Genomic DNA, 21,144 nt, shown 5'->3' on the forward strand with positions numbered 1-21,144 from the left:
CAAGGAGTGGGTCATTGGAACCTCTCATCTATAGCCAGTCGGTCAGAAGCACAGGTGACAATCTGGACTTGCAACTGGTGTCTGAAGGGGGGCGGAGTGGGCGGTCTTGTGAGACTGAGTCCTTAACCTCCCGGTAGATAGCATCAGAATTGTGTTGAATTGTAGGACACCAGCTAGTGTCGAAGAATTGCTTGGCAGTGTGGGCAAAATCCCGCCTCCCCCGCTAGAACTGGGTCAGAACTCTTTTTTTAAAAAATATTTTTGGATTTATTTATTTATTTTTGGTTGCGTTGGGTCTTCATTGCTGTGCACAGGCTTTCTCTAGTTGTGGAGAGGAGGGCTGGTCTTTGTTGAGGTGCATGGGCTTCTCATTGTGGTGGCTTCTCTTGTTGTGGAGCACGGGCTCTAGCTACACAGGCTTCAGTAGTTGTGGAGCACAGGCTCAGTAGTTGTGGCGCACGGGCTTAGTTGCTCTGCGGCATGTGGGATCTTCCCAGACCAGGGATCGAACCCGTGTCCCCTGCATTGGCAGGTGGATTCTTAACCACTGCGCCACCAGGGAAGCCCCTGTGTTGTCATATTGTTCATGTTCTCCACAGTGGGGGTCCTGGTGCTCAGTCTGAGTCCAGGCAGCAACGATGGTGGAGCATTTTAAGGAACTAGATTTAAAATGGCGGCAGAAGAGCCCATTCCTTTAATTTTCAGATACTTTGACTTCTTGGGGCCTTACTTGCCCTGCAGGGACTACCCCTCTCCGGGTTAGCTAATTCCTAGGGGTAGCAAGCAGCTTGCTTGTGAGCATTCCTGCCATGTGCAAACGAACCAATCCTGAGCCCATACCCTCAGCCACCTGTCTATTATGCTCTTTCACTCTGGGCCACTATCCACCTGCCCTAATCACCCAGGGTCAGGTACCAGACAACTAGGGACAGTCCCTGTGCCCCAGAGGCCGCTGAAATTATTCAAACTAGCCAATCCTAAACCTGCTTATCCTGCCTTGCCTCTTCCTTCCTGTGGAAACCACAATAAAGGCTCTTGTGTAAGTTTTCCCCTCACTCCCTCTGCCTCCTGATTGACCCTGGTTCTTCCCTGTGTGGGTCCCCCACTCCTGTGATATGGCATCCCACCCCTCCCTTGGGAACTGTGAGTATAACTATCTCTTTTTTTCTTCCAGTTTTTTTAAGATATAGTTGACATACAGCACTGTATAAGTTTAAGGTGTACAGCACAGTGATTTGATTCACATACATCCTGAAGTGATTATCACAATGATTTTAGTGAACATCTGTCATCTAATACAGGTACAAAATTAAATAGAAAAAAAAAATAAAATTTTTTTTTTCTTGTGCTGAGAACTTAGGATTTACCCTCTTAACAACTTTCATAACATACAGCAGTGTTAATTATATTTATCATGTTGTCCATTACATCCCTAGTACATTTTTTTTAAAAAATAAATTTATTTATTTATTTTTAGCTGCGTTGGGTCTTCGTTGCTGTGTTCGGGCTTTCTCTAGTTGTGGCGAGCGGGGGCTACTCTTCGTTGCGGTGCGCGGGCTTCTCACGCGGTGGCTTCTCTTGTTGCGGAGCACGGGCTCTAGACGCGTGGGCTTCAGTAGTTGTGGCACGTGGGCTCAGTAGTTGTGGCTCGCGGGCTCTAGAGCACAGGCTCAGTAGTTGTGGTGCACTGGCTTAGTTGCTCCGCGGCATGTGGGATCTTCCCGGACCAGGGCTCGAACCTGTGTCCCCTGCATTGGCAGGCAGATTCTCAACCACTGCACCACCAGGGAAGTCCTTTTTTTTTTTTAAATTTAGGAAAGTATTTTATAAGTCCTTTCGACTCAAAATCTGAAAGATATTTTTTTAAATTGATAAGTATGACAATATAAAAAGAACTTTCCATGAAACCTTTAGGCAATGGAATCATCACCTCAAGCAAAGCCAAAGCTAGATATCCAACAGGAGAAAATGTTCACCGCTTCCATTATAGACAAAGGGCCAGTCCCCTGAATGTGTAAATTGCAGATGCAGGCCCTTAGGATAAAGCCCAACCGAGAACCCAGGAAGAAAAGGGCCGAAGACCCCCAACAAGGAGTTTGTTCACAGAGAGAAAATAAAGGCGACTCTGAAACAGGAGAGGACGCTCAACCTTATTTACCCAAGATTAGAAAGCAGCAAATCCACACTACGCTGAGGTACCATTTTCACCTATGAGATCGACCCCATCCCCCTTTCACCACCCCGCACCAAAAAAGCATTCCCAAGTTTGATGCCACGTGGGGTTGTTGGCGAGGCTGCGGAAAGAGGCGCTGCCGGAGAACGCCTGCCCTGCTCTTCCGGTCACCGTCCCTGATCTCCCGAGATTCCAGGCTCCGTTGCAGTGAGGGTGGCTGGCACCGCGACGGCCCTGCACCACCGTGAGGGCACAAGGGCACCCGACCGGCCTCCGCAGAGCGCCGTGCACGGGGGCTGGGCGCCATTCACAGGCCCTTCAGTCCGTGCACGTCGATTTGAGCAAATTCCGCGGGAGTGAATCACGCTGAGAAAACGGAGATGCTAAAGTATTGATTTGCGACGCGCAGTGTTGCATTCCAACGACTGTCACCCAGGACATCCCTTCTCAGGACGACCCCCCCCCCCCACGGGACCCGAACTGTCGGGCAGAAGACGGGCGGGCGAACACCGACGCGAGCAGAGCGGCCCCGAGCAAGGAGGGGTGAGGGGGTGTGGTGGTGGTTGAAGAGCCCCCGTAATCATGGCTTGTGTCGGGCACTGGCTAAGCGTGTAGGAGGCACGCCTACTCATTGAACGGTTGTTGAATGTGCAGTGCGTGCGGGGGGAAGAGCGGTGGGCAAAAGCAAGTTCTTGATTTCCGGGGCTCGAACCGTGAGAGCTGCTGCCGTGTCACCGCTTCCTTCGCATTCTCCGGCTGCCGCCCCTGTCCCCGGTCTGCAGCATGAAGTGCACCGGCCAGGAGGCCAGGAGTCGGGCTCCCGGTCTGGCCTGGGCTCCCGGCGCGAGGAGGCGGTCCGGAGGGTGGAGTCCGCTCGCGGTAGCCACGCCTCCTCGGGGGACAGAAGGCGGAGCATGCAGATTGGAAATGGCTGTTCGGCGCGGGAATGACGGAACAATCAAGTACATAGAATTTCTCCTCACAAAGTAGAGAGCAGAAAGCCTGCACAGGAGTCCACGATAGCACTGTCGACGACGCAAAAGGAATTAGACAAAGAGTGTGGATTAGGATGCTCACCATACTTGAATAGGGATGAAGGAAGAACCGCAACGGCCAGAGCCAATCACCTAGTGGCGCGTCTCGGTGTTTTCATTAAAGTCACGCCTAAGAATTGTTTGTGTTAACTTAGCATTTGATATGTTTTGTGTCAAAAAGTAACACATTACATGAGTTTTTAAAACTCGTAGTTATAACGGCGGCCTGTTTTTGTTCGCTCTGCGCATCGGCTTCTTTTTGTAGTGCTGTTGAAGACAGTGCGGTTTCCATACAGGAGGTAATTCAGGGTGTCAAGATTAGCTCTTGGGGGGGTGATTCATTGTGTCAACATTAGCACTTGTGGTGTTGTCTACTAATCGCCTTTTTTTCCATAGGGCTTTGACAATGGTTTGTCTTGTTTTTCTGTAAACTGTGGAGTAAAGAGAAAGGCTGGTAGGAGTAGCTACCTTAAAACTACTTGTCCATTGAGTAGAAGCGCTGCTGCTGTCGACGGAGCGTAAGGCGGGAATGTTTTCGTCTTTTTCTAGATATGTGTTCAGTGACTCTCATTCTGTAGAACTTCGTTTCTTTTCCCGCTTCTCATTTTATGAGTTTTATAGCCCGAAAACTTTTCTATCCCTTCTTTTTTTTCTGAAGGAGGGACTCCTGATGGAGCCGTATGGAAATGATACAGCACTCTGCCATGGGAGAGAGCTGAAATCGGCACACAGCGTTACTGGTTACTTACAGTCTGAACGAGAAGGACGTGGTTGCCGAACAAGGAACTCCGGACATGAAACTCGGGAGACGGAGAAGCTTTTCGGCCAACAAGGCCCTGCAGGATCCTGCTCCATTTCACGGTTGTGAACTTTCACGTCAGCATTCTGTACGTCTGCGAAATACTAGTTGCGAAGTTTTTTTGTTTTTTTTTTCCAGAAAACTGTGAGATTCCTACATACAGCTTTACTTTCTCCGTGAAGGGAAGCGTGTGTTCAGTAATTTATAGTTTTAGTATTCTTATTTTGGAAAGATCCAGTTAGCTAATGAATCTCCATCAAAACCCTTTATTTTTTCTTGAATTTTACTTTATTTTTTTATACAGCAGGTTCTTATTAGTTATCTATTTTATACATATTAGTGTATATATGTCAATCCCAATCTCCCAGTTCATCCCACCATTAAGTTATACTTAACCTAGAGTATAACTGTCTCTTCAATGACAGTTGTGTCCTCATTTATTGGCCTTGCCATACCTAAGTAGTAATAAAAGCTATATTTTAAAACAGGGGCTGGTGTTTCATGTTGGCTTCTCTGGTGGTAGACACTGAAAAGGAGTTTGAGGTACAAGATGGTCTTTGGAATCCAAACCTGTGAAGGAAAAGAAGGGCGGTGATAGCAGGGAATGGAGACAGGCAAGGTTTAAGACTTTTTTAAAAAAAAATTATTTCTTTATTTGGCTGCGTCGGGTTTTAGTTGCAGCACGTGGGATCTATCTTTAGTTGTAACATGTGAACTCTTAGTTGCGGCATGTGGGACCTAGTTCGCTGACCAGGGATCGAACGTGGGCCCCCTGCACTGGGAGTGCAGAGTCTTAGCCACTGGACCACCAGGGAAGTCCCAGTTTAAGACTTTTAAGTGATATTTAAAAGGCAGAATCAGTAGGATTTGAACCAAGTCTTCCAACTCAGCTTGAGTGGATGGTTAGTACTGTTCTTAGTCCCAGACAAGTGGGGCTCCTGCTCAGGGTGCTTTAGAAGGCACCACGCTAGTCTCCGTGGCAGTGCCCGTCTGCACAGGGTGAGGAGTCCACAGATCCATTTTCCCTACCAAAGGAGACAGCCTGTCTGCAGAAGTAAAGAATGAGTAAAAGAAGCAAGAAGAAGATGAAGAGAGTAGCCTGAGGACCTCACCTGAGCCTGTACTTACCCCATCATGCCCCTGACTCCACCTCTGGATCTCCTAGTCACATAGCTGATAAATTCTACGTTTTTTGCTTATGGTGGTTTTTGAGGTAGATTTCTATCACTTGGAATTGAAAGATTCCTGACTGCTATTAACAGCACAACATGTTGAAGCAGAGGATGGAAATGTACTTCATTTTAATGTAGGCAGACAGCTGGATCATGGGAACTAAATGTTGAGATTAAGAACAGACAACCGAGCTTCTTTAACATAGAAACCATATATATATATATATATTTTTTGGCTGAGCCACACGGCTTGTGGGATCTTAGTTCCCCGACCAGGGATTGAATCTGGGCCCTCGGCAGTGAAAGTGCAGCGTCCTAACCACTGGACCGCCAGGGAATTCCCTAGAAACCATATTTTATTCATCTTTATATCCTGGCATCTATTAGGACACCTAGCTCATAGAAGATAGTAAATGCTCTTATACAGAGCACGGCCTAGAAGGAGAGATGCAAAGTCTTGGGTTAGGAAAAACATCTAAATAGGCAAGTTTTGCTGTGAAAACCTAGCCTAGACAGGAGATGGTGCAACAAAGAAGAGTTAGGCTTCCCCATATAAGACAACATTGGGAAGTTGGCAATTGATCGATGTGGGAGGCTAGGGAGAGGCTGTTATAGGTCTGGGAGCCAGAGGCGGGGTCACTCTTCTGAGGGGGAAATTCAGCCAGTAGGAAGTTCCTTGTTGCAGGGATGCTGAGAAACATGAGAGCAGAGATGCCTAATTCCCATTTTTATTTATTTTTTGGGCTGTGAGGTAATTCCTCTGTTATCCAAAACCTTCGGTAGCAATCTACACAACTGTCTTGGATTGGTGATGTTTTGCAGATGAAAGAAGGGGCTCCATACTTGGTCCTACATACAGTGGAGAGAAGAAAAGAACGTGGGAGGAGAGATGTGAGAGAATTCAGCTAGAACAGGAAGTCGGAGCCAGAGGTGACCATAAGGAGCCCCTGGGAATCCCCTGAAATCTCAGAGAGGGTGCTGGGTTTTTCCATAGTATGTAAGGCAGGAAATTGAGCCAATGGATTTTTTTTTTTTTTTTTTTCCCCCAGTTTTAGAGGGAAGAGTGTCCAATGGAGGTTGGAAGACTTGGACTTGGGGACCTCCTGACTGGAATGTCTTACACATTCATTTGGCTTACACATTCATTTATTTTTTATTTTATTTTAATTTTTGAATTTTATTTTATTTTTTTATACAGCAGGTTCTTATTAGTCATCCATTTTATACACATCAGTGTATACATGTCAATCCCAATATCCCAGTTCATCACACCACCACCACCACTTCCCCCAACCCCCGCTTTCCACCCTTGGGGTCCATACGTTTGTTCTCTACATCTGTGTCTCAATTTCTGCCCTGCAAACCAGTTCATCTGTACCATTTTTCTAGGTTCCATATATATGCGTTAATATATGAAATTTGTTTTTCTCTTTCTGACTTACTTCACTCTGTATGACAGTCTCTAGATCCATTCATGTCTCAACAAATGACCCAATTTCATTCCTTTTTATGGCAGAGTAATATTCCATTGTATTTATGTACCACAACTTCTTTATCCATTTGTCTGTTGATGGGCATTTAGGTTGCTTCCATGACCTGGTTATTGTAAATAGAGCTGCAATGAACATTGGGGTGCACGTGTCTTTTTGAATTATGGTTTTCTCTGGGTATATGCCCAGTAGTGGGATTGCTGGATCATATGGTAATTCTATTTTTAGTTTTCTAAGGAACCTCCGTACTGTTCTCCATAGTGGCTGTATCAATTTACATTCCCACCAACAGTGCAAGAGGGTTCCCTTTTCTCCACACCCTCTCCAGCATTTGTTGTTTGTAGATTTTCTGATGATGCCCATTCTAACTGGTGTGAGGTGATACCTCATTGTAGTTTGGATTTGCATTTCTCAAATAATTAGTGATGTGGAGCAGCTTTTCATGTGCTTCTTGGCCATCTATATGTCTTCTTTGGAGAAATGTCTATTTAGGTCTTCTGCTCATTTTTGGATTGGGTTGTTTGTTTTTTTAATATTGAGCTGCATGAGCTGTTTATATATTTTGGAGATTAATCCTTTGTCCGTTGATTCATTTGCAAATATTTTCTCCCATTCTGAGTGTTGTCTTTTCGTCTTGTTTATGGTTTCCTTTGCTGTGCAAAAACTTGGAGAGACAGTAACCATTCTGTGATCATGAGGCTGAAAAAATTTATATATACAAAGGATGGTGAAGCAGGAACATCAAAGAAGTCAAGTACCCTCTTGAGACAGTTGTGTCTCACATCAGTCCTCCATTGCCTGCCCCTGGAAATTTTGTTTTGTGATAAATAACCTCCTGAACTATTTAAGCTGCTATAAGTTTTTCTATTATTTGCAGCCAAATATAATCCTTGGCTAGGGGTTCAAGAAACGGACTCTTTTAGGACAGATTAGTGGTTGCCAGAGGGGAGGGGGCTTGGGGGAGCAAAGTAGGTGAAGAAGATTAAGTACAAATTTCCAGTTATAAAAAAAGCGAGTCATGGGGTTGTAATGTACCACATGGGTTATATAGTCAATAATATTATATTAACTTTGTAAGGTAACAGATGGTAACTAGACTTATTGTGGTGACCATTTTGCAATATACATAAATGCTGAATCAATATGTTGTACCCCTAAAACTAATATAATATTGTATGTCAATTACACCTCAACAAAAAAAAGAAAAAGAAAGAAATGGACCCTTTAAATCTCTACTGGTAGAAATAAAAATTGATACAAAGTTATCAGGCAGATGATATAGATAACTTCAAAAATGTTTATAGATGTCTTTAGTCTAAATCTTGGTGCCCTAAATTCACCTGGTCCCCAGAAAGTTATTCATATATCTGAGTCTCAGTTTCTTTAACTGAATACAGATCACACAGATAATAATAAAATACAGATAATAATGGTAAAGTCCTCACATATTGTTTTTTAAAAATTAAATGGAATAACATTACACCACTTATAAGAGTGCCCAACTTATGGTAACTGCTTGATACATACTAGCTATTATTTTATTGTGTTCTTGAGAGTTTTGAAAAGTCTACTTCAATTCAATTTCAGTCACTCATTAAAAAGACATTTTTGGGCCTTTCTGCTGCTGAAGAATCACTGTGCCATGCATTGTGGTAAACTCTGAAACAGATGCAAAGAAAACAAAGACATGTTCATTGAGTTGTAGAGTGCAGTGCGAAAGAGGGCAAAGTCAGGGGAATGGCAGGGAGAGACATCCATGTAAGCAAATAATTCAAACACTATGAGTACACTTTTTTTCTACATAATTTAAGAGACTAATGCATTAAAAACATTATTAGTTTATGTTTTTGGACACACAATGTTAGATGTAATTTTGTGACAACAACAACTGAAGGGTGGAGAGCTATAAAGGAACAGAGTTTTTATATGATATTGAAGTTAAGCTGGTATAAATTCAAATATGATGTTATAACTTCAGTATGTTACATGTAATCTCCATGTTAAGCACAAATAAAATAGCCATAGGATATACACAGAAGGAAATGAGAAAAGAATTTGAACGTTTCACTACAAAAAAATTTATAAACTAAACTTAAAAGAAGACAGTAATGCAGGAGATGAGTAATGAAGATCTATAAGACATATAGATAACAAAGCAAAATGACAGAAGTAAGTCCCTCCTTATCAGTAATTACTTGAAATGTAAATGGATTAAATTCTCCAATCAAAAGATAGAGATTGGCAGAATGGATTAAAAAATCATGATCCAAGTTTATACTGTCTCCAAGAAACTCACTTTAGATCTGAAGACACAAATGTGTTGAAAGTAAATAAAAGTGAAAGGGGGGAAAAGATATTCCATGCAAATATTAACAAAAAGAGGGCAGGGTTGGTACACTAATATCAGACAAAATAGACTTTAAATTTTAAAAAGTTGCAAGAGACAAAGGACATTATATATTAGTAAAGTTTCAATACAGCAAGAAGACATAGCAATTATTAACATTTATGCAACTAATAATAGAGCATTAAAATATATAAAGCAAAGATGGACACGATTGAAAGGAGAGATAGTTCTACAATAGGCATGCAGCCCCAAAGGGAAAGGGGTGGGAGACTTAATCATCAGACCAGAACAACCCCTGAGTTCTCCTTCCAAGGGGTGGAGGAACTTTTCCTTACTGTCTCCCTCCCTCGATGAGCTTCTTGGAATGAGGACTTCCCTGCTAAGCTGGGATCCTGTGCTTGTTTTGTAAACTCCCTGGGGATTGCTGCTGAGTCCTTTAGGAGGAAAGCCCAGTGACGCCACTGCCCACATATTTTGCTCAATGGAGGCAAGAACTTTGGTTTTCTCAGGGCCAGCCTAGGCTCAGCACAGAATCATAGACTTAGAATTTATCATGAAGTTCATTTACTTCCACGGGAAACAATATAAAGTTACAAAATTAAAAAAATTGCCAATTGAAGATTAAGAAGCAAAAATAGAACATGTTATCAGTATCATCTTAAATGAAAGGTATTCTAACAACAACAAAATAGAAAGGCCATAATCGCAGAGTAAATATAGTTCTTTAGCTTGAATATATTTATTTCCATGGAAAACGCACAATTTTGTTCTTTTTAAAAAAATAGTTGTATTATTTTAAAATATTTATTTATTTATTTACTTTCTGGCTGTGTCAGGTCTTAGTTGAGGCATGCGGGATCTCTTGTTGCGATGCGTGGGCTTTTCGTTGCGGTGGGCATGCTTCTCTCTAGTTGTGGCACGCGGGTTTTCTCTTCTCTAGTTGTGGCGTGCGGGCTCCAGAGTGCGTGGGCTCTGTAGTTTGCGGCACGCGGGCTCTCTCGTTGAGGCACGCGAGTGCAGTAGTTGTGGAGAGTGGGCATAGTTGCCCTGTGGCATGTGGGATTTTAGTTTCCTGGCCAGGGATCGAACCCATGTCCTCTGAATTGGAAGGCGGATTCTTTACCACTGCACCACCAGGGAAGTCCCACAATTTTGTTCTTATATTTTGTATGTTGTATGCCAACCACTGGAAGTGTCATGACCTGCCACATCTTCAGACGGCAATTTGTGACTCTTTGATTCAGTACAAACCTTTCTCATGATCAAAACCTTTGACATTATTCATATCCCAGAGCCAATGATTTCTTTGAGAAAAAACATTTAAATCCCTTTCCCAGGGGCTTCCCTGGTGACACAGTGGTTAAGAATCCACCTGCCAATGCAGGGGACACGTGTTCGAGCCCTGGTCTGGGAAGATCCCACATGCCATGGAGCAACTAAGCCCGTGTGCCACAACTACTGAGCCTGTGCTCTAGAGCCCGCGAGCCACAACTACTGAGCCCACATGCCACAACTACTGAAGCCCATGTGCCTAGAGCCCGCGCTCCACAACAAGAGAAGCCACCGCAATGAGAAGCCCGTGCACCGCAACGAAGAGTAGCCCCCGCTCTCCACAATCAGAGAAAAGCCCATGCGCAGCAACAGAGACCCAATGCAGCCCAAAACAATAAATAAATAAAATAAATAAATTAAAAAAAACCCCTTTCCCAGTGATAGAATCAACTACTTCCTCCTATGTATTTTCATAATTTTGAGGCAAGCTTTTACTATATAACTAATATTGTTGCACTTCAAATATTTATTTATCTTTTATAGCAGTTCTTAGGAAAAAGTTGGTGGTTTCCTACGTTTGCTAAGCTAATATTTTCTATTTCGAGGATGTCAAGGAAATGAATTACTCAATAGGTCCGGATGAATTAACATAAGTAAAGAGTTCTCTGATGCCAAGGAGTAAGAATTTTTAAAAATTGCAAGAATAGATCATAACCAGGTCTAAAACCTGGTTCTGCTACCAGGATGTTGTGACTACAAAACAATCTTTCAGTACTCCTGTACACTTTGATATTCTGTAAGATTGCAATGTTAGTGTACTTATTGGGGTAAAACCAGGATGGATTTTTGAGTGAGGAATGGATGTGGTGATATTTTTTTAAAGGAGTGTAGTTTTATTCAATTTGAAATTTTAATGCAAAGTGTTCCTCAAGATATATATTAAGATACACAAATTCAGATTTCATATTTTTGAAAAACACTAATATATGTTATTATACCCCAAATATTGGGATTTTGGAACGTAAGGGCTCTGTATTTCAGAATGTCAGCACATGCCAAACCTGTACTGCAATCACAAACTCCCCACCCCCCCAACCAGGCCCAGGTTTTAGGGCTGCTCAGTCTCATCCAGCAATTACACACCTTTCTGGTAGAGGTCACTGAATACACATTTGGCCATACAGTCTCAATAGTCCCACGTTAGAAGCTGTATTCAACAGATGATAAAGCCATGTGCTGATGCGCAAAGAATGAACATCGGAAAGAATTTTCAATCCAAATGTAATTTTAAATGTATTGCTTTATTTCCCCAAATTTTACTAGTCAAATTTTAGAAGTTTGATATATTGTGTAGGAACAATATTTCTCGGCTCCCTCAGCTGCTAGCTTGGGTCTGTGTCATTGGTTACTATAATGCATATGAGTAGTAAATACTTGCTGTTGACTGAGATGATGGAGAGAAAGATTTTGGGAGTGATATATATATATATATATATAGTGCTTGTGCGTGTGCGTGTGTGTGTGTGTGTCCTGATTGAAGATGATTTCTCAAGGAAAATTTTCCCTACCATTTTCCTGTTGAAGACCCAGAATCAGTTATTCCTTTCATTCCTGCTTGCAAAACACACCACCTTTTCTCCCTGAGGTCCTGTCCTTTGTAATATAGAACCAAGGCAGCTGACATGCAGTGCTCACGTTGTTTCCCAGAGGTCTTCCCTTAAAGCTCCAGTGCAGTAGTTACATCACATACCTCCTGAGATACCACAGGCAACACATGTAACATTTTTCCTACAACAGAACACAGAACTCCATCCTGATAACCTCCAAGATTAGTTTCTTCATCAGCTATAAACATACCACCAAGCCAGGGCTACATATTTGATTTATTTCTTGAGGCTGGAAAAAGGACGATGTTGACTTGTGCCCTGCCTGGTAAAGCCTTCAGCCTGAAAGTGACCCCTTCTGCTTACATTTCTTGGCTAGAACAATTCCCATGGCTTGTCTAACTTCACAGAGAAGAGGTGCAGTCTTCCACGTGCCTCAAAAAAGAAGAGAATTAATCACAGTGAACAACCCTAATGATTACCTGAGAAATTCCCTGATGAAGTGATATTAGTGGTCATTTCCGTATGGTTGTACCAAAGAGCAGAGATGCACAGGAGACAGGTCAGTCCTCTCTGCATCTCTCCCTCCCTCTCTCCTTCCCTGCAACGCAAATACAGACAGGGTGATATATAGAAGCACATGGGTAAGTGTAAGTTATTAATAATATTCCAGTTCTGGGGTTGGGTAGTGGTTTATACATGTGTAAGGCATTTGCTTTCTTCAACACTGAGCATGTTGAATGGCTCCTGGGTGCTGGAGGCCCAGGAATGAGAGGAAGCAGTGCCCTGAACATCAGCATCTGGTCCCAGAGAGCCGGCCAAACAGCAGAGGGGATGGGGATGAGGAGTCGTAAGTTCAGTGGTCAGCCAGAGCGTGGCCAGTGGACAGTGCTGAAAGGAATTGGGCTGGGGGTGTGTGTGGAATGGAGAAATCTTGTTTGTAAGCATGAGTAGACCATCACCTGGGGATTATGGGCTCCAGTGTGGGCAGGAACTCTCCTAATAATGGGAAGGAATGAAAGCCAGAGAGATTCAGTACCGTGAATTCCAGCTCAATAGAACTCCTGGGCTGGTGGACCCTAGGACAGTACAAGTTACATTAAAAACAGTTAATGATATGAAGTTGATAATTGCATGTGGTTATATATGAGGATATCCTTATTAGGCAAATACACACTTATCTAGGGGAAAGGGCCTTCATGTATGTAACTTACCTCAACTTGTTCAGAAAAAAGTGTGTTTGTGTATGCATAAAGAGAGAGGGCATACATGATAAAGCAAATGGGGTAAAATACTAACAATAGGTGAATCTAGGTAAAAGGTATATGTGTGTTTTTGTGTTATTTTTATTTTTGCAATGTTCTGTAAATTTTCAATTATTTCTAACCAAAAAGTAAATAAAAGATGACATGACAGCGCGAAACATGTCACACTCTGGGTTTGGACAAAGTCCAGTAGGAAGACAGGGGAGAAATCCATCAGCTTTGCCTGTGGCTGGGCGTGTCAGGGAAGGCTTCACGGAGAAGTTTCAGGAGAGACTTGAAGGATGCCGTCTTGACAGAGATGTGTGAGGCACTGGAGCATCTGACTGAGGTGGGAGCAGGAGAGGTTGCAGGGAAGAATTGTAAGGTCCCATCCATCCTGAAAGTCTGTTACAGAATGTAACACTGTATGTGCTCTGACCCAGCAGGGTTCCCCCTCCTCAGATGGTGAGTGTCACCAGTGTGACCAAGAGCACTGCTCCCTGCCCCTCCAGCCAGTCACACATTCCTTCTCATTGCCAGGGTTCAAGGCCCCGGGGACCTTCAAGGGAAGGACTCCCGAGCGAGGGACCTGCAGCCTGAAGTGAGCAGGGCTCGGCGGGGCCCTCGTGGTTTGCTCTCCCCATAAAGGCTCAGCACTTCACCCACCTCAGGACTCTCTGCAGAGGCGGTAGCTCTGAGTCTCCACTCGGCTGGGAACTCTCAGCTCCTGGCATCTGTGAGGAAGGAAGGAGGGGGCTCTCCGTGCTGTGAGGAAGGTGTTTCTGAGTCTGAGACAAGATCCGAGTGTGTGGGGAGCCATGATGCCAGCTCAGATCTGGTCTTGGTCTCAGAGATGCGGAGTTTCAGAGAAAGGAGCCTGTGGCCCCTTAAGGATTTGTAGCATTGGATAGAGGTGGGGGCTATTCCAGGAGGTTCCAGAATGCTCATAATCCCATCACTTTCCATTTGAGGTTTCCTTACTCAGAAAGTTCAAAGATCAAGGATGGAAGGAAAAGATGGGCAAGCCAATGACCTTGTGCATCTCCTTTCCCCTTAGGGGCCAGGGGCCAGATTCTGCCTCCTGCTTTTCCCCTCTTTGGCCACCAGAGGGCCGAGTGCAGGTAAATCACTCAGGAGGCGCAGATTCTTCAGCTCACCTGAGGTGTGCAGTGGAGAAGGAGTAGAGCTGGGCTGGATGCTGAAGTCCTGGGCCAGAGCGGAGTTGTGAAGATGCAGAGAAGCCACACTTTGCAGCCGACTTGAGATGCGGCCTGGGTGCTGACTGCTGGCCTCTCTGGGGTCTGGTCTGAAGCTAAGGCATGTCTTGGGGCCGCAATCTGTGCCTCTGTGTGGCTTAGCAGGCTCAGGGAGCCATGATAAAGACTGTGCTCCCTTCTAACTACTCCTACTGCTATGGCCTTGGCCCGGGGATTCCCAGAGGGAGCTGCTGGGTGGTCAGAGCTGTGTCCAGGGAATATCCTTCTTTAGTCCCCATCCTCACAATTCCATCCTCACAGTAGGTGTAATGATACTTTTCATTTTTAATTAATTGAACAGAAGAATGCAAGTGTTAAGCCTGTACTAGATTGTGGGTCAGCTAGTCTTAGCAGAGAGGATCCTGACCTCTGGGGCCGCATAGCGCAGTGATGAACTGGTGAAGTGGGCAGGGGCTGGGATCTGATGGCCAGGAAGGCTGCTGTCAGCAGTACCAGACTATTAATGAGAATTATCTTCGCATCCTCTAGCAGCGACCCATTCTCCTGAGACATTTCAGGAGAGCAAAACCTGTGCTTCTTTCCTGTCTTTCCTGCCCAGAAGCATCAAGGAAATCAAAGAAAGTTGTGGTGAAGCAAGTGGTGAGTTATAAACCAACCCAGCATCCTCTCATTTTAGTCACTTTTAACCTAAAGGGACCCCAGTCATGGACAGCAAGAGGAGTGTACCCATCACTCCTGTCTGCTCTGACTCCAGCTACAGCCAAGGAGATTTCCAGTGAGAATTTTGAGGTTTTTCAGTCTCACCCAGGCACAGCAGACATGATCTTCTGAACACAGAGAGAATGCAGTGTTCCTGGTGACTCTTAAGGTGGTGGCCAGAGCGGTGATGAGTCTAAGATTTTCCCCTTCTTGTAAGCTAAAGAGTTAACCTGCCACAGTTTCATAGATGCTGGCAGAAAATATGAAACTCCTGACAGTGAGACAAAGAAATTTATTACTCACATTCATAGCAGTAGCCAGAGTATCAGCATTTTCTTGTGCTGGTTCCCTGAGTCCCATCCCCACAGGGTGACGTGAAGAGGGCCAGGAAACATTTGCAGATTTAGTTTGTTTGCCAAGCAGCCCATAAATTGGGTTCGTCAAGCAACTACAAACCTTTTCAGATAAGATTATTCTCTTTGGGGCTGAGCATGAGGAGGAACTCTGCGCTTAGAGAATCTGAATCTTATATAAAGGGCTGAGACCATGCCTGCCCTTTACTCTTAGTTCCAGAGGCTACATCCTGATGTAGACTTGAGATGTGGTTGGGTGCTGATTTCTGGCCTCTCCAGGCCAGAAGGAAGCACAATCCATTGAGAGTTAATATCTCTGTCTTCTAAGGATGTTAGTGCTACAAAGTCTTTGAACATGTAGCGTGGAACAAAGGCTGTCAGTGTCCCTGTTCATAGATGACCCATAGAGAATTGTACTCTAACAAATGGATATGTGTGGGAGCCTCTAGGATACATTTCTGACTTTCCAGGGTGTTTCTGGTTTTGGAGCCTGAGGTGGACCCTGTGCTCGCAGACACGGGCTCTCTAGGCTGGTTCCCTCCGCAGATGGCCTGTATTTCCTCCACACTGAGAATGGCGTCATCTACCAGATCTTCTGTGACATGACCTCTGGGGATGGCGGCTGGACCCTAGTGGCCTGTGTGCACGAGAACCACATGCCTGGGAAATGCACGGTAGGTGATCGCTGGTCGAGTCAGCAGGGCAGCAGGGCAGACTGCCCAGAGGGGGACGGCAACTGGGCCAACACGTTTGGGTCTGCAGAGGCGGCCACCAGTGATACAAGGTAGGTGGCACTGACCACCCAGCTGGGAAAGGGTGAGGAGCTGAGTGTGGCTGGAGCAGAGCATGTGGAAGGGAGGATGGGAGATGGGGATGAGGAGGTAGGGCTGGAGAAGAAGAAGGAAAAAAGTCCATGTCCTGAATCATGACTTTCTCCCACCGGGTCTTTTTGGGTGGTGGGGCCTTATCGTCTGCTGGAGGTGGCAGGTGTCTGAGCACTGCTGGGCACCTGCCCCCTGGAGCCCAGAGCTCTCAGCTCAACTGAGAACGGCATGTATGGGTCTTTGGTTAGTGGGACCTCCTGAGCTGTTCAGGCTCAGTGTCCGTGTTGCTCTGCAGAACCCTGGTTACTATGACATCCAGGCCCAGGACCTGGGCACGTGGCACGTGCCCAACAAGTCCTCCCTGCAGCACTGGAGGAACAGCTCCCTGCGGAGGTACCACACCAACATTAGCTTCTTCCCGAATCTGGGACACGATCTGTTTGGACTCTACCAGGTATATGGGGCTGCTGGCTGTTCACACTCCTTTTGGTGGACAGAGAGCCAAGTGTTTGGGGTGAGGAGTAAGTCTGCTCTGGGTTCCGTATCACTAACAGGTGCTTGCGCTTGGCTGTTTCTTCCACCTGTGGGTCAGGTGAACTCATGTGCTACCTCTCTCAGGAATCTGAGCTGAGCACGGGATGAGGCCTATGGAGGAGGAGAGAGCGGGTAGAGAGGGAAGAAGGACAAGGGGCTTGAAGCTAGTTAGGAACCTAGCTATGGGGTGGGGGGAGGGGGAAGGAGTCACTATTATTTAGGCTGATTTCTGCATATTGACACCTGAAGGCTCGAAATCCCCAAATTCCCAATGTGGCAGCTTCTCTACTGTCCTGACACAACCTGTACCTTGGGTCCCTGCAGAAATACCCAGTGAAGTACGGATCAGGGAGCTGTCAGACTGACAGTGGCCCAGCTATTCCTGTGGTCTATGACTTTGCTGATGCTGAGAAAACTGCATCTTATTACTCACCAATTGGTCAGCGTGAGTATCTGCTTCCAAAGCCCAGTCATCAATCCTTCCCTGCAGTCTTGGGGAAAGTGTAACTAACAACAATTAACAATTGTAGCATTTGTTGAACGCATACAATGTGCCAAACTCTTTTCTAGGAACTTGACATGGTTCTGTGTCATTTAATCATCATTAGAAAACTATGAAGTTAGAATTACTATCCTCTCCAATTTATAGGATATAAACCCAGGCTTCTTAACCAATACCCTGTATGGCTCTTAAAATAGTAAAAACTAGGCTAATGTTCACAGGTGAGAACAACTTGCAGAGTGGCGAGAAAAATTTATTTTTGTTATGATGGATAGCTATTATTTTAAAGAAGATATTTTTTCAGCATAATAAAGCCACAGAATTTAAGTCTTTGGTGGGAAAACAAGAGCCATTACTTTTTACATTTACTATTTCAGTGAGAGCAGGTAATGGTAGGCAGGGAAAATAAAGTCATGGTAATTGGATGAGAAGTGTGCCAGCATAAACAGATGGCCACATCTGATCATTGCTTATTCCTGCTGGACCTCTGGAGGTCTTCTTGCTGATCTTTCAGTGGAGTCTAATTTCTCCTATGAGCCTTAGGCAGACAAGTGACCTCTTGTGAGCCCATGCCTTGGTCCTCTTTCCCCAGATGGAGGGAGGTTCTCTTCTAGCCAAGTTCAGGGTCAGGATGTAGCAGCCATTGTCCACAGAGGTGCAGGGCTCTCTCCCCATAGCTTGGAGTGTTGAGCTGTAACCTGACCTGTTGGTGTAGGGAATCCCTGTGCTGGTGAAAGGGAAGCTGTTTCCAGTTCTTCCTTTGAATACTTGGCCCTTCTCTGCCTCTTCTTTTCCAGGGGAATTTGTTGCAGGATTTGTCCAGTTCAGGGTGTTTAATAATGATAGAGCAGCCCAATGCCCTGTGTGCTGGGATGAGAGTCACTGGTTGCAACACTGAGCACGTGAGTTTATTTATTTATTTATTGCCTGCGTTGGGGCTTCGTTGCTGCACGCAGGGGCTTTCTCTAGTTGCGGCGAGCGGGGGCTACTCTTTGTGGCGGTGTGTGGGCTTCTCATTGCGGTGGCTTCTCTTTGTTTTGGAGCACAGGCTCTAGGCGCGTGGGCTTCAGTAGTTGTGGCTTCCGGGCTCTAGAGCGCAGGCTCAGTAGTTGTGGCGCACGGGCTTAGTTGCTTCGCGGCATGTGGGATCTTCCTGGGCCAGGGTTCGAACCTGTGTCCCCTGCATTGGCAGGCGGATTCTTAACCACTGCGCCACCAGGGAAGTCCCAAGCATGTGATATTTGAGAAGATATACAGCCTGGCGTGTTTGTGTGTGTGTATGTGTGTGTGTGTGCACACCCACCCTATGGAGTAGGTTGATGTGTTTCTCCATGACTTGCATTTTTACTTTTTTGCTGGTATTTTGTGGACATAATTTTTAAATTGTTACTATTATTTTTTAATCGACATATAACATTATATAAGTTTCAGGTGTATAACATAATGATTCTCTATTTTTATATATTGTGAAATGATCACCATAATAAGTCTAGTCAGCACCCACCACCACACATAGTTACAAATTCTTTTTTCTTGTGGTGAGAACTTTTAATATCTACTCTCTTAGTAACTTTTCAATGTACAATACAGTATTATTAACTATAGTCACCAGTCTGTACATTACATCCACAGGACTAATTTTATAACTGAAAGTTTGTACCTTTTGACCACTGGACATAATTTCCTGTATTGAAGTGCAATTTATCTGTATTCTTATGTATGATTAGTACTTTTATGTTGTGTTTAAAAAGTATTTCCTTATGCTGAGGTCATGAAGATATTCTCCACTATTCTTTTTTTTTTTTTTTAACATCTTTATTGGAGTATAATTGCTTTACAATGGTGTGTTAGTTTCTGCTTTATAACAAAGTGAATCAGTTATACATATACATATGTTCCCATATCTCTTCCCTCTTGCGTCTCCCTCCCTCCCACCCTCCCTATTCTCCACTATTCTTATTAACTTGTAGAAGCTTTATGTTTTTGTCGTTTTTCCAGTCTTGTAGAAGAGAGCACCATAGGTGTGGTGACTGGAGACTGCCTTTGAGGGAAATTTTGTGGCTGGAAGGGCAGGAGGAAGATGGAGTCAGAGCTATAAGAATAAGGGCATTCACGTAGGGCCTTTTCCTTCCTTTCCTTCCTGTCAGTCTGAGAAATGTGACCCTGAAGTCAAGAACATCTTCACTTCCCCCATGAATTATCAGTTTGTCCATTTGTCAGTCAAAATGAGGCATCTGTGCCCTCGTGGAAGGACCCCTAGTTTGTGATTCAGAAGACAATCCAGACATGTGTCAAACTCAAGTTTGACATAGCAGTGTGAAGGATATGGATTCAAGAGCAGGGAAACTAAGGGCAGGGAGGCCATGAGGCAGATGTAAAGGTGCAGACGTGAAATAATAAGGACCTGAGCCAGGGTGTTCTTGATAAAGTTGAATGAGCAAGGACAGATACATAGACGGTGGAATCAACTGTTCTTGATGACCAAATGAATATGGGGGATGGCATGTGAAGGAGACTGAACATACTTCAGGTTTTTGTTTTGGGTGACTGGGTGCTATCAATTAAGATGGGTGACAAGATGAGGAATAGATTTAAGGGCAGCAAGAGAGAATTCGTTTGGTTTTGCTCAAGCAGAGTTTTAGATCTAGAGATACTTAGGTGGAGACATCCAAGTGGTGGCTGGATATGGAGTTTCAAGCACAGAAAATATCTGGCTGATCTCCGACATTTAGGAGTATCTTGACAATATATGATTATGCTGGTACTAGCTAAAGTCATGGGAGGAGATGAGCCATCATCGGGAGAGTGAGGTGTGGACAGAGCCATGAGGAATAGCATTTGGGGAATCGATTGAGGAAGAGAGGTGAGCTGAGGGGCCTGAGAATAAATATGAAGGAAGGTAGAAAGGAATTCAGGAAAGAGCATGATTTCAGAGTCCACTGGAGGGAGGGTTTTGTGTGGGGCGGTGGTCAAGGCCAAGTAGGATGAAGACCAAAGATTCCGGGGGATTCTACCATTAAGAGCTCACTGGTGTCCTAGCCAATCCCTCATTGTGTCTCTTCCCCCTGCCCCCCAGCACTGCATCGGCAGAGAAGGATTCTTCCCAGAGGCCAATCCCATGCAGTGTGGGGACTTCTCCTCCTTTGACTGGAATGGATATGGAGCTCACAGTGGTTACAGCTGCAGCCGGGAAACAACTGAGGCAGCTGTGCTCTTGTTCTACCTCTGAGAGCTGTGTGGTATGAGACGTGGAACCCAGCTCCTAAGCTCTGATACTCAGAGATGGAAAAACGGAATGTTAAGAAGGAGAGGAAGAGAATAAATTACATCACATTGTGGTCCTAAGTTTCTCTGAATTCTTTTTACAAATTGACTGAGACCTGGAGGGATGTTTTAAAATAATGCCTCTTATTCTAATGATTTCTACTTTAGACGATCTGAGTTTGGAACTTCAAGTCTCTGGTATCCCAGAACACAAGTTTGCCCCTCTTTCTAGGGAAACCCTGAGTGAGATTGAAGAGCAGGGGGAAATCTTTCTTGTTAAATTTCCTATCATACTGTTGTTATTGGTTAATGAAATAAAGCCCTCAACATCAACGTCTTAAGGAAGACAAGATGACTATTATTTAGATCCATAGGAAAAAAGAATTCGAGGTCACAACTGTCCATTTCTTTTATTCCTCCTGCTTTGACAGTCGGGATAGTATCCTTAAAATGATTCTAGAGCAATTCCAATGTGTGTGTTGGGGAGGGTTCTCACAGCACCAAGAAATTCACTGACGGCTAGCTGGATGTCCTACAACTCAACACAATTTTGACCCAGTCTATCAGGAGACAATATCAGATCCGCATGTGAAGGGCTCAGTCCTACAAGTCTGCC

The 21,144-nt window shown here is 44.6% G+C and overlaps 1 protein-coding gene across 1 annotated transcript; it reads left to right on the forward strand.

The window, feature by feature from the left end:
- ITLN2 (intelectin 2) lies at window positions 1-20,602 on the forward strand. Its single transcript, XM_082398274.1, is given in 11 exon segments — window positions 1-3,506; window positions 3,604-4,094; window positions 12,271-12,453; window positions 14,193-14,256; window positions 14,881-14,991; window positions 15,951-16,078; window positions 16,524-16,682; window positions 17,087-17,207; window positions 18,062-18,117; window positions 18,119-18,166; window positions 20,341-20,602. Coding segments are annotated over 9 exon segments (855 nt in total). The 5' UTR covers window positions 1-3,506; window positions 3,604-4,094; window positions 12,271-12,438; the 3' UTR covers window positions 20,494-20,602.
- Window positions 20,603-21,144: the final 542 nt, after the last annotated feature.

This window comes from Balaenoptera borealis, assembly GCF_965194805.1.
Source record: "Balaenoptera borealis genome assembly, chromosome: 1".
In the NCBI taxonomy this organism is placed as follows: domain Eukaryota; kingdom Metazoa; phylum Chordata; class Mammalia; order Artiodactyla; family Balaenopteridae; genus Balaenoptera; species Balaenoptera borealis.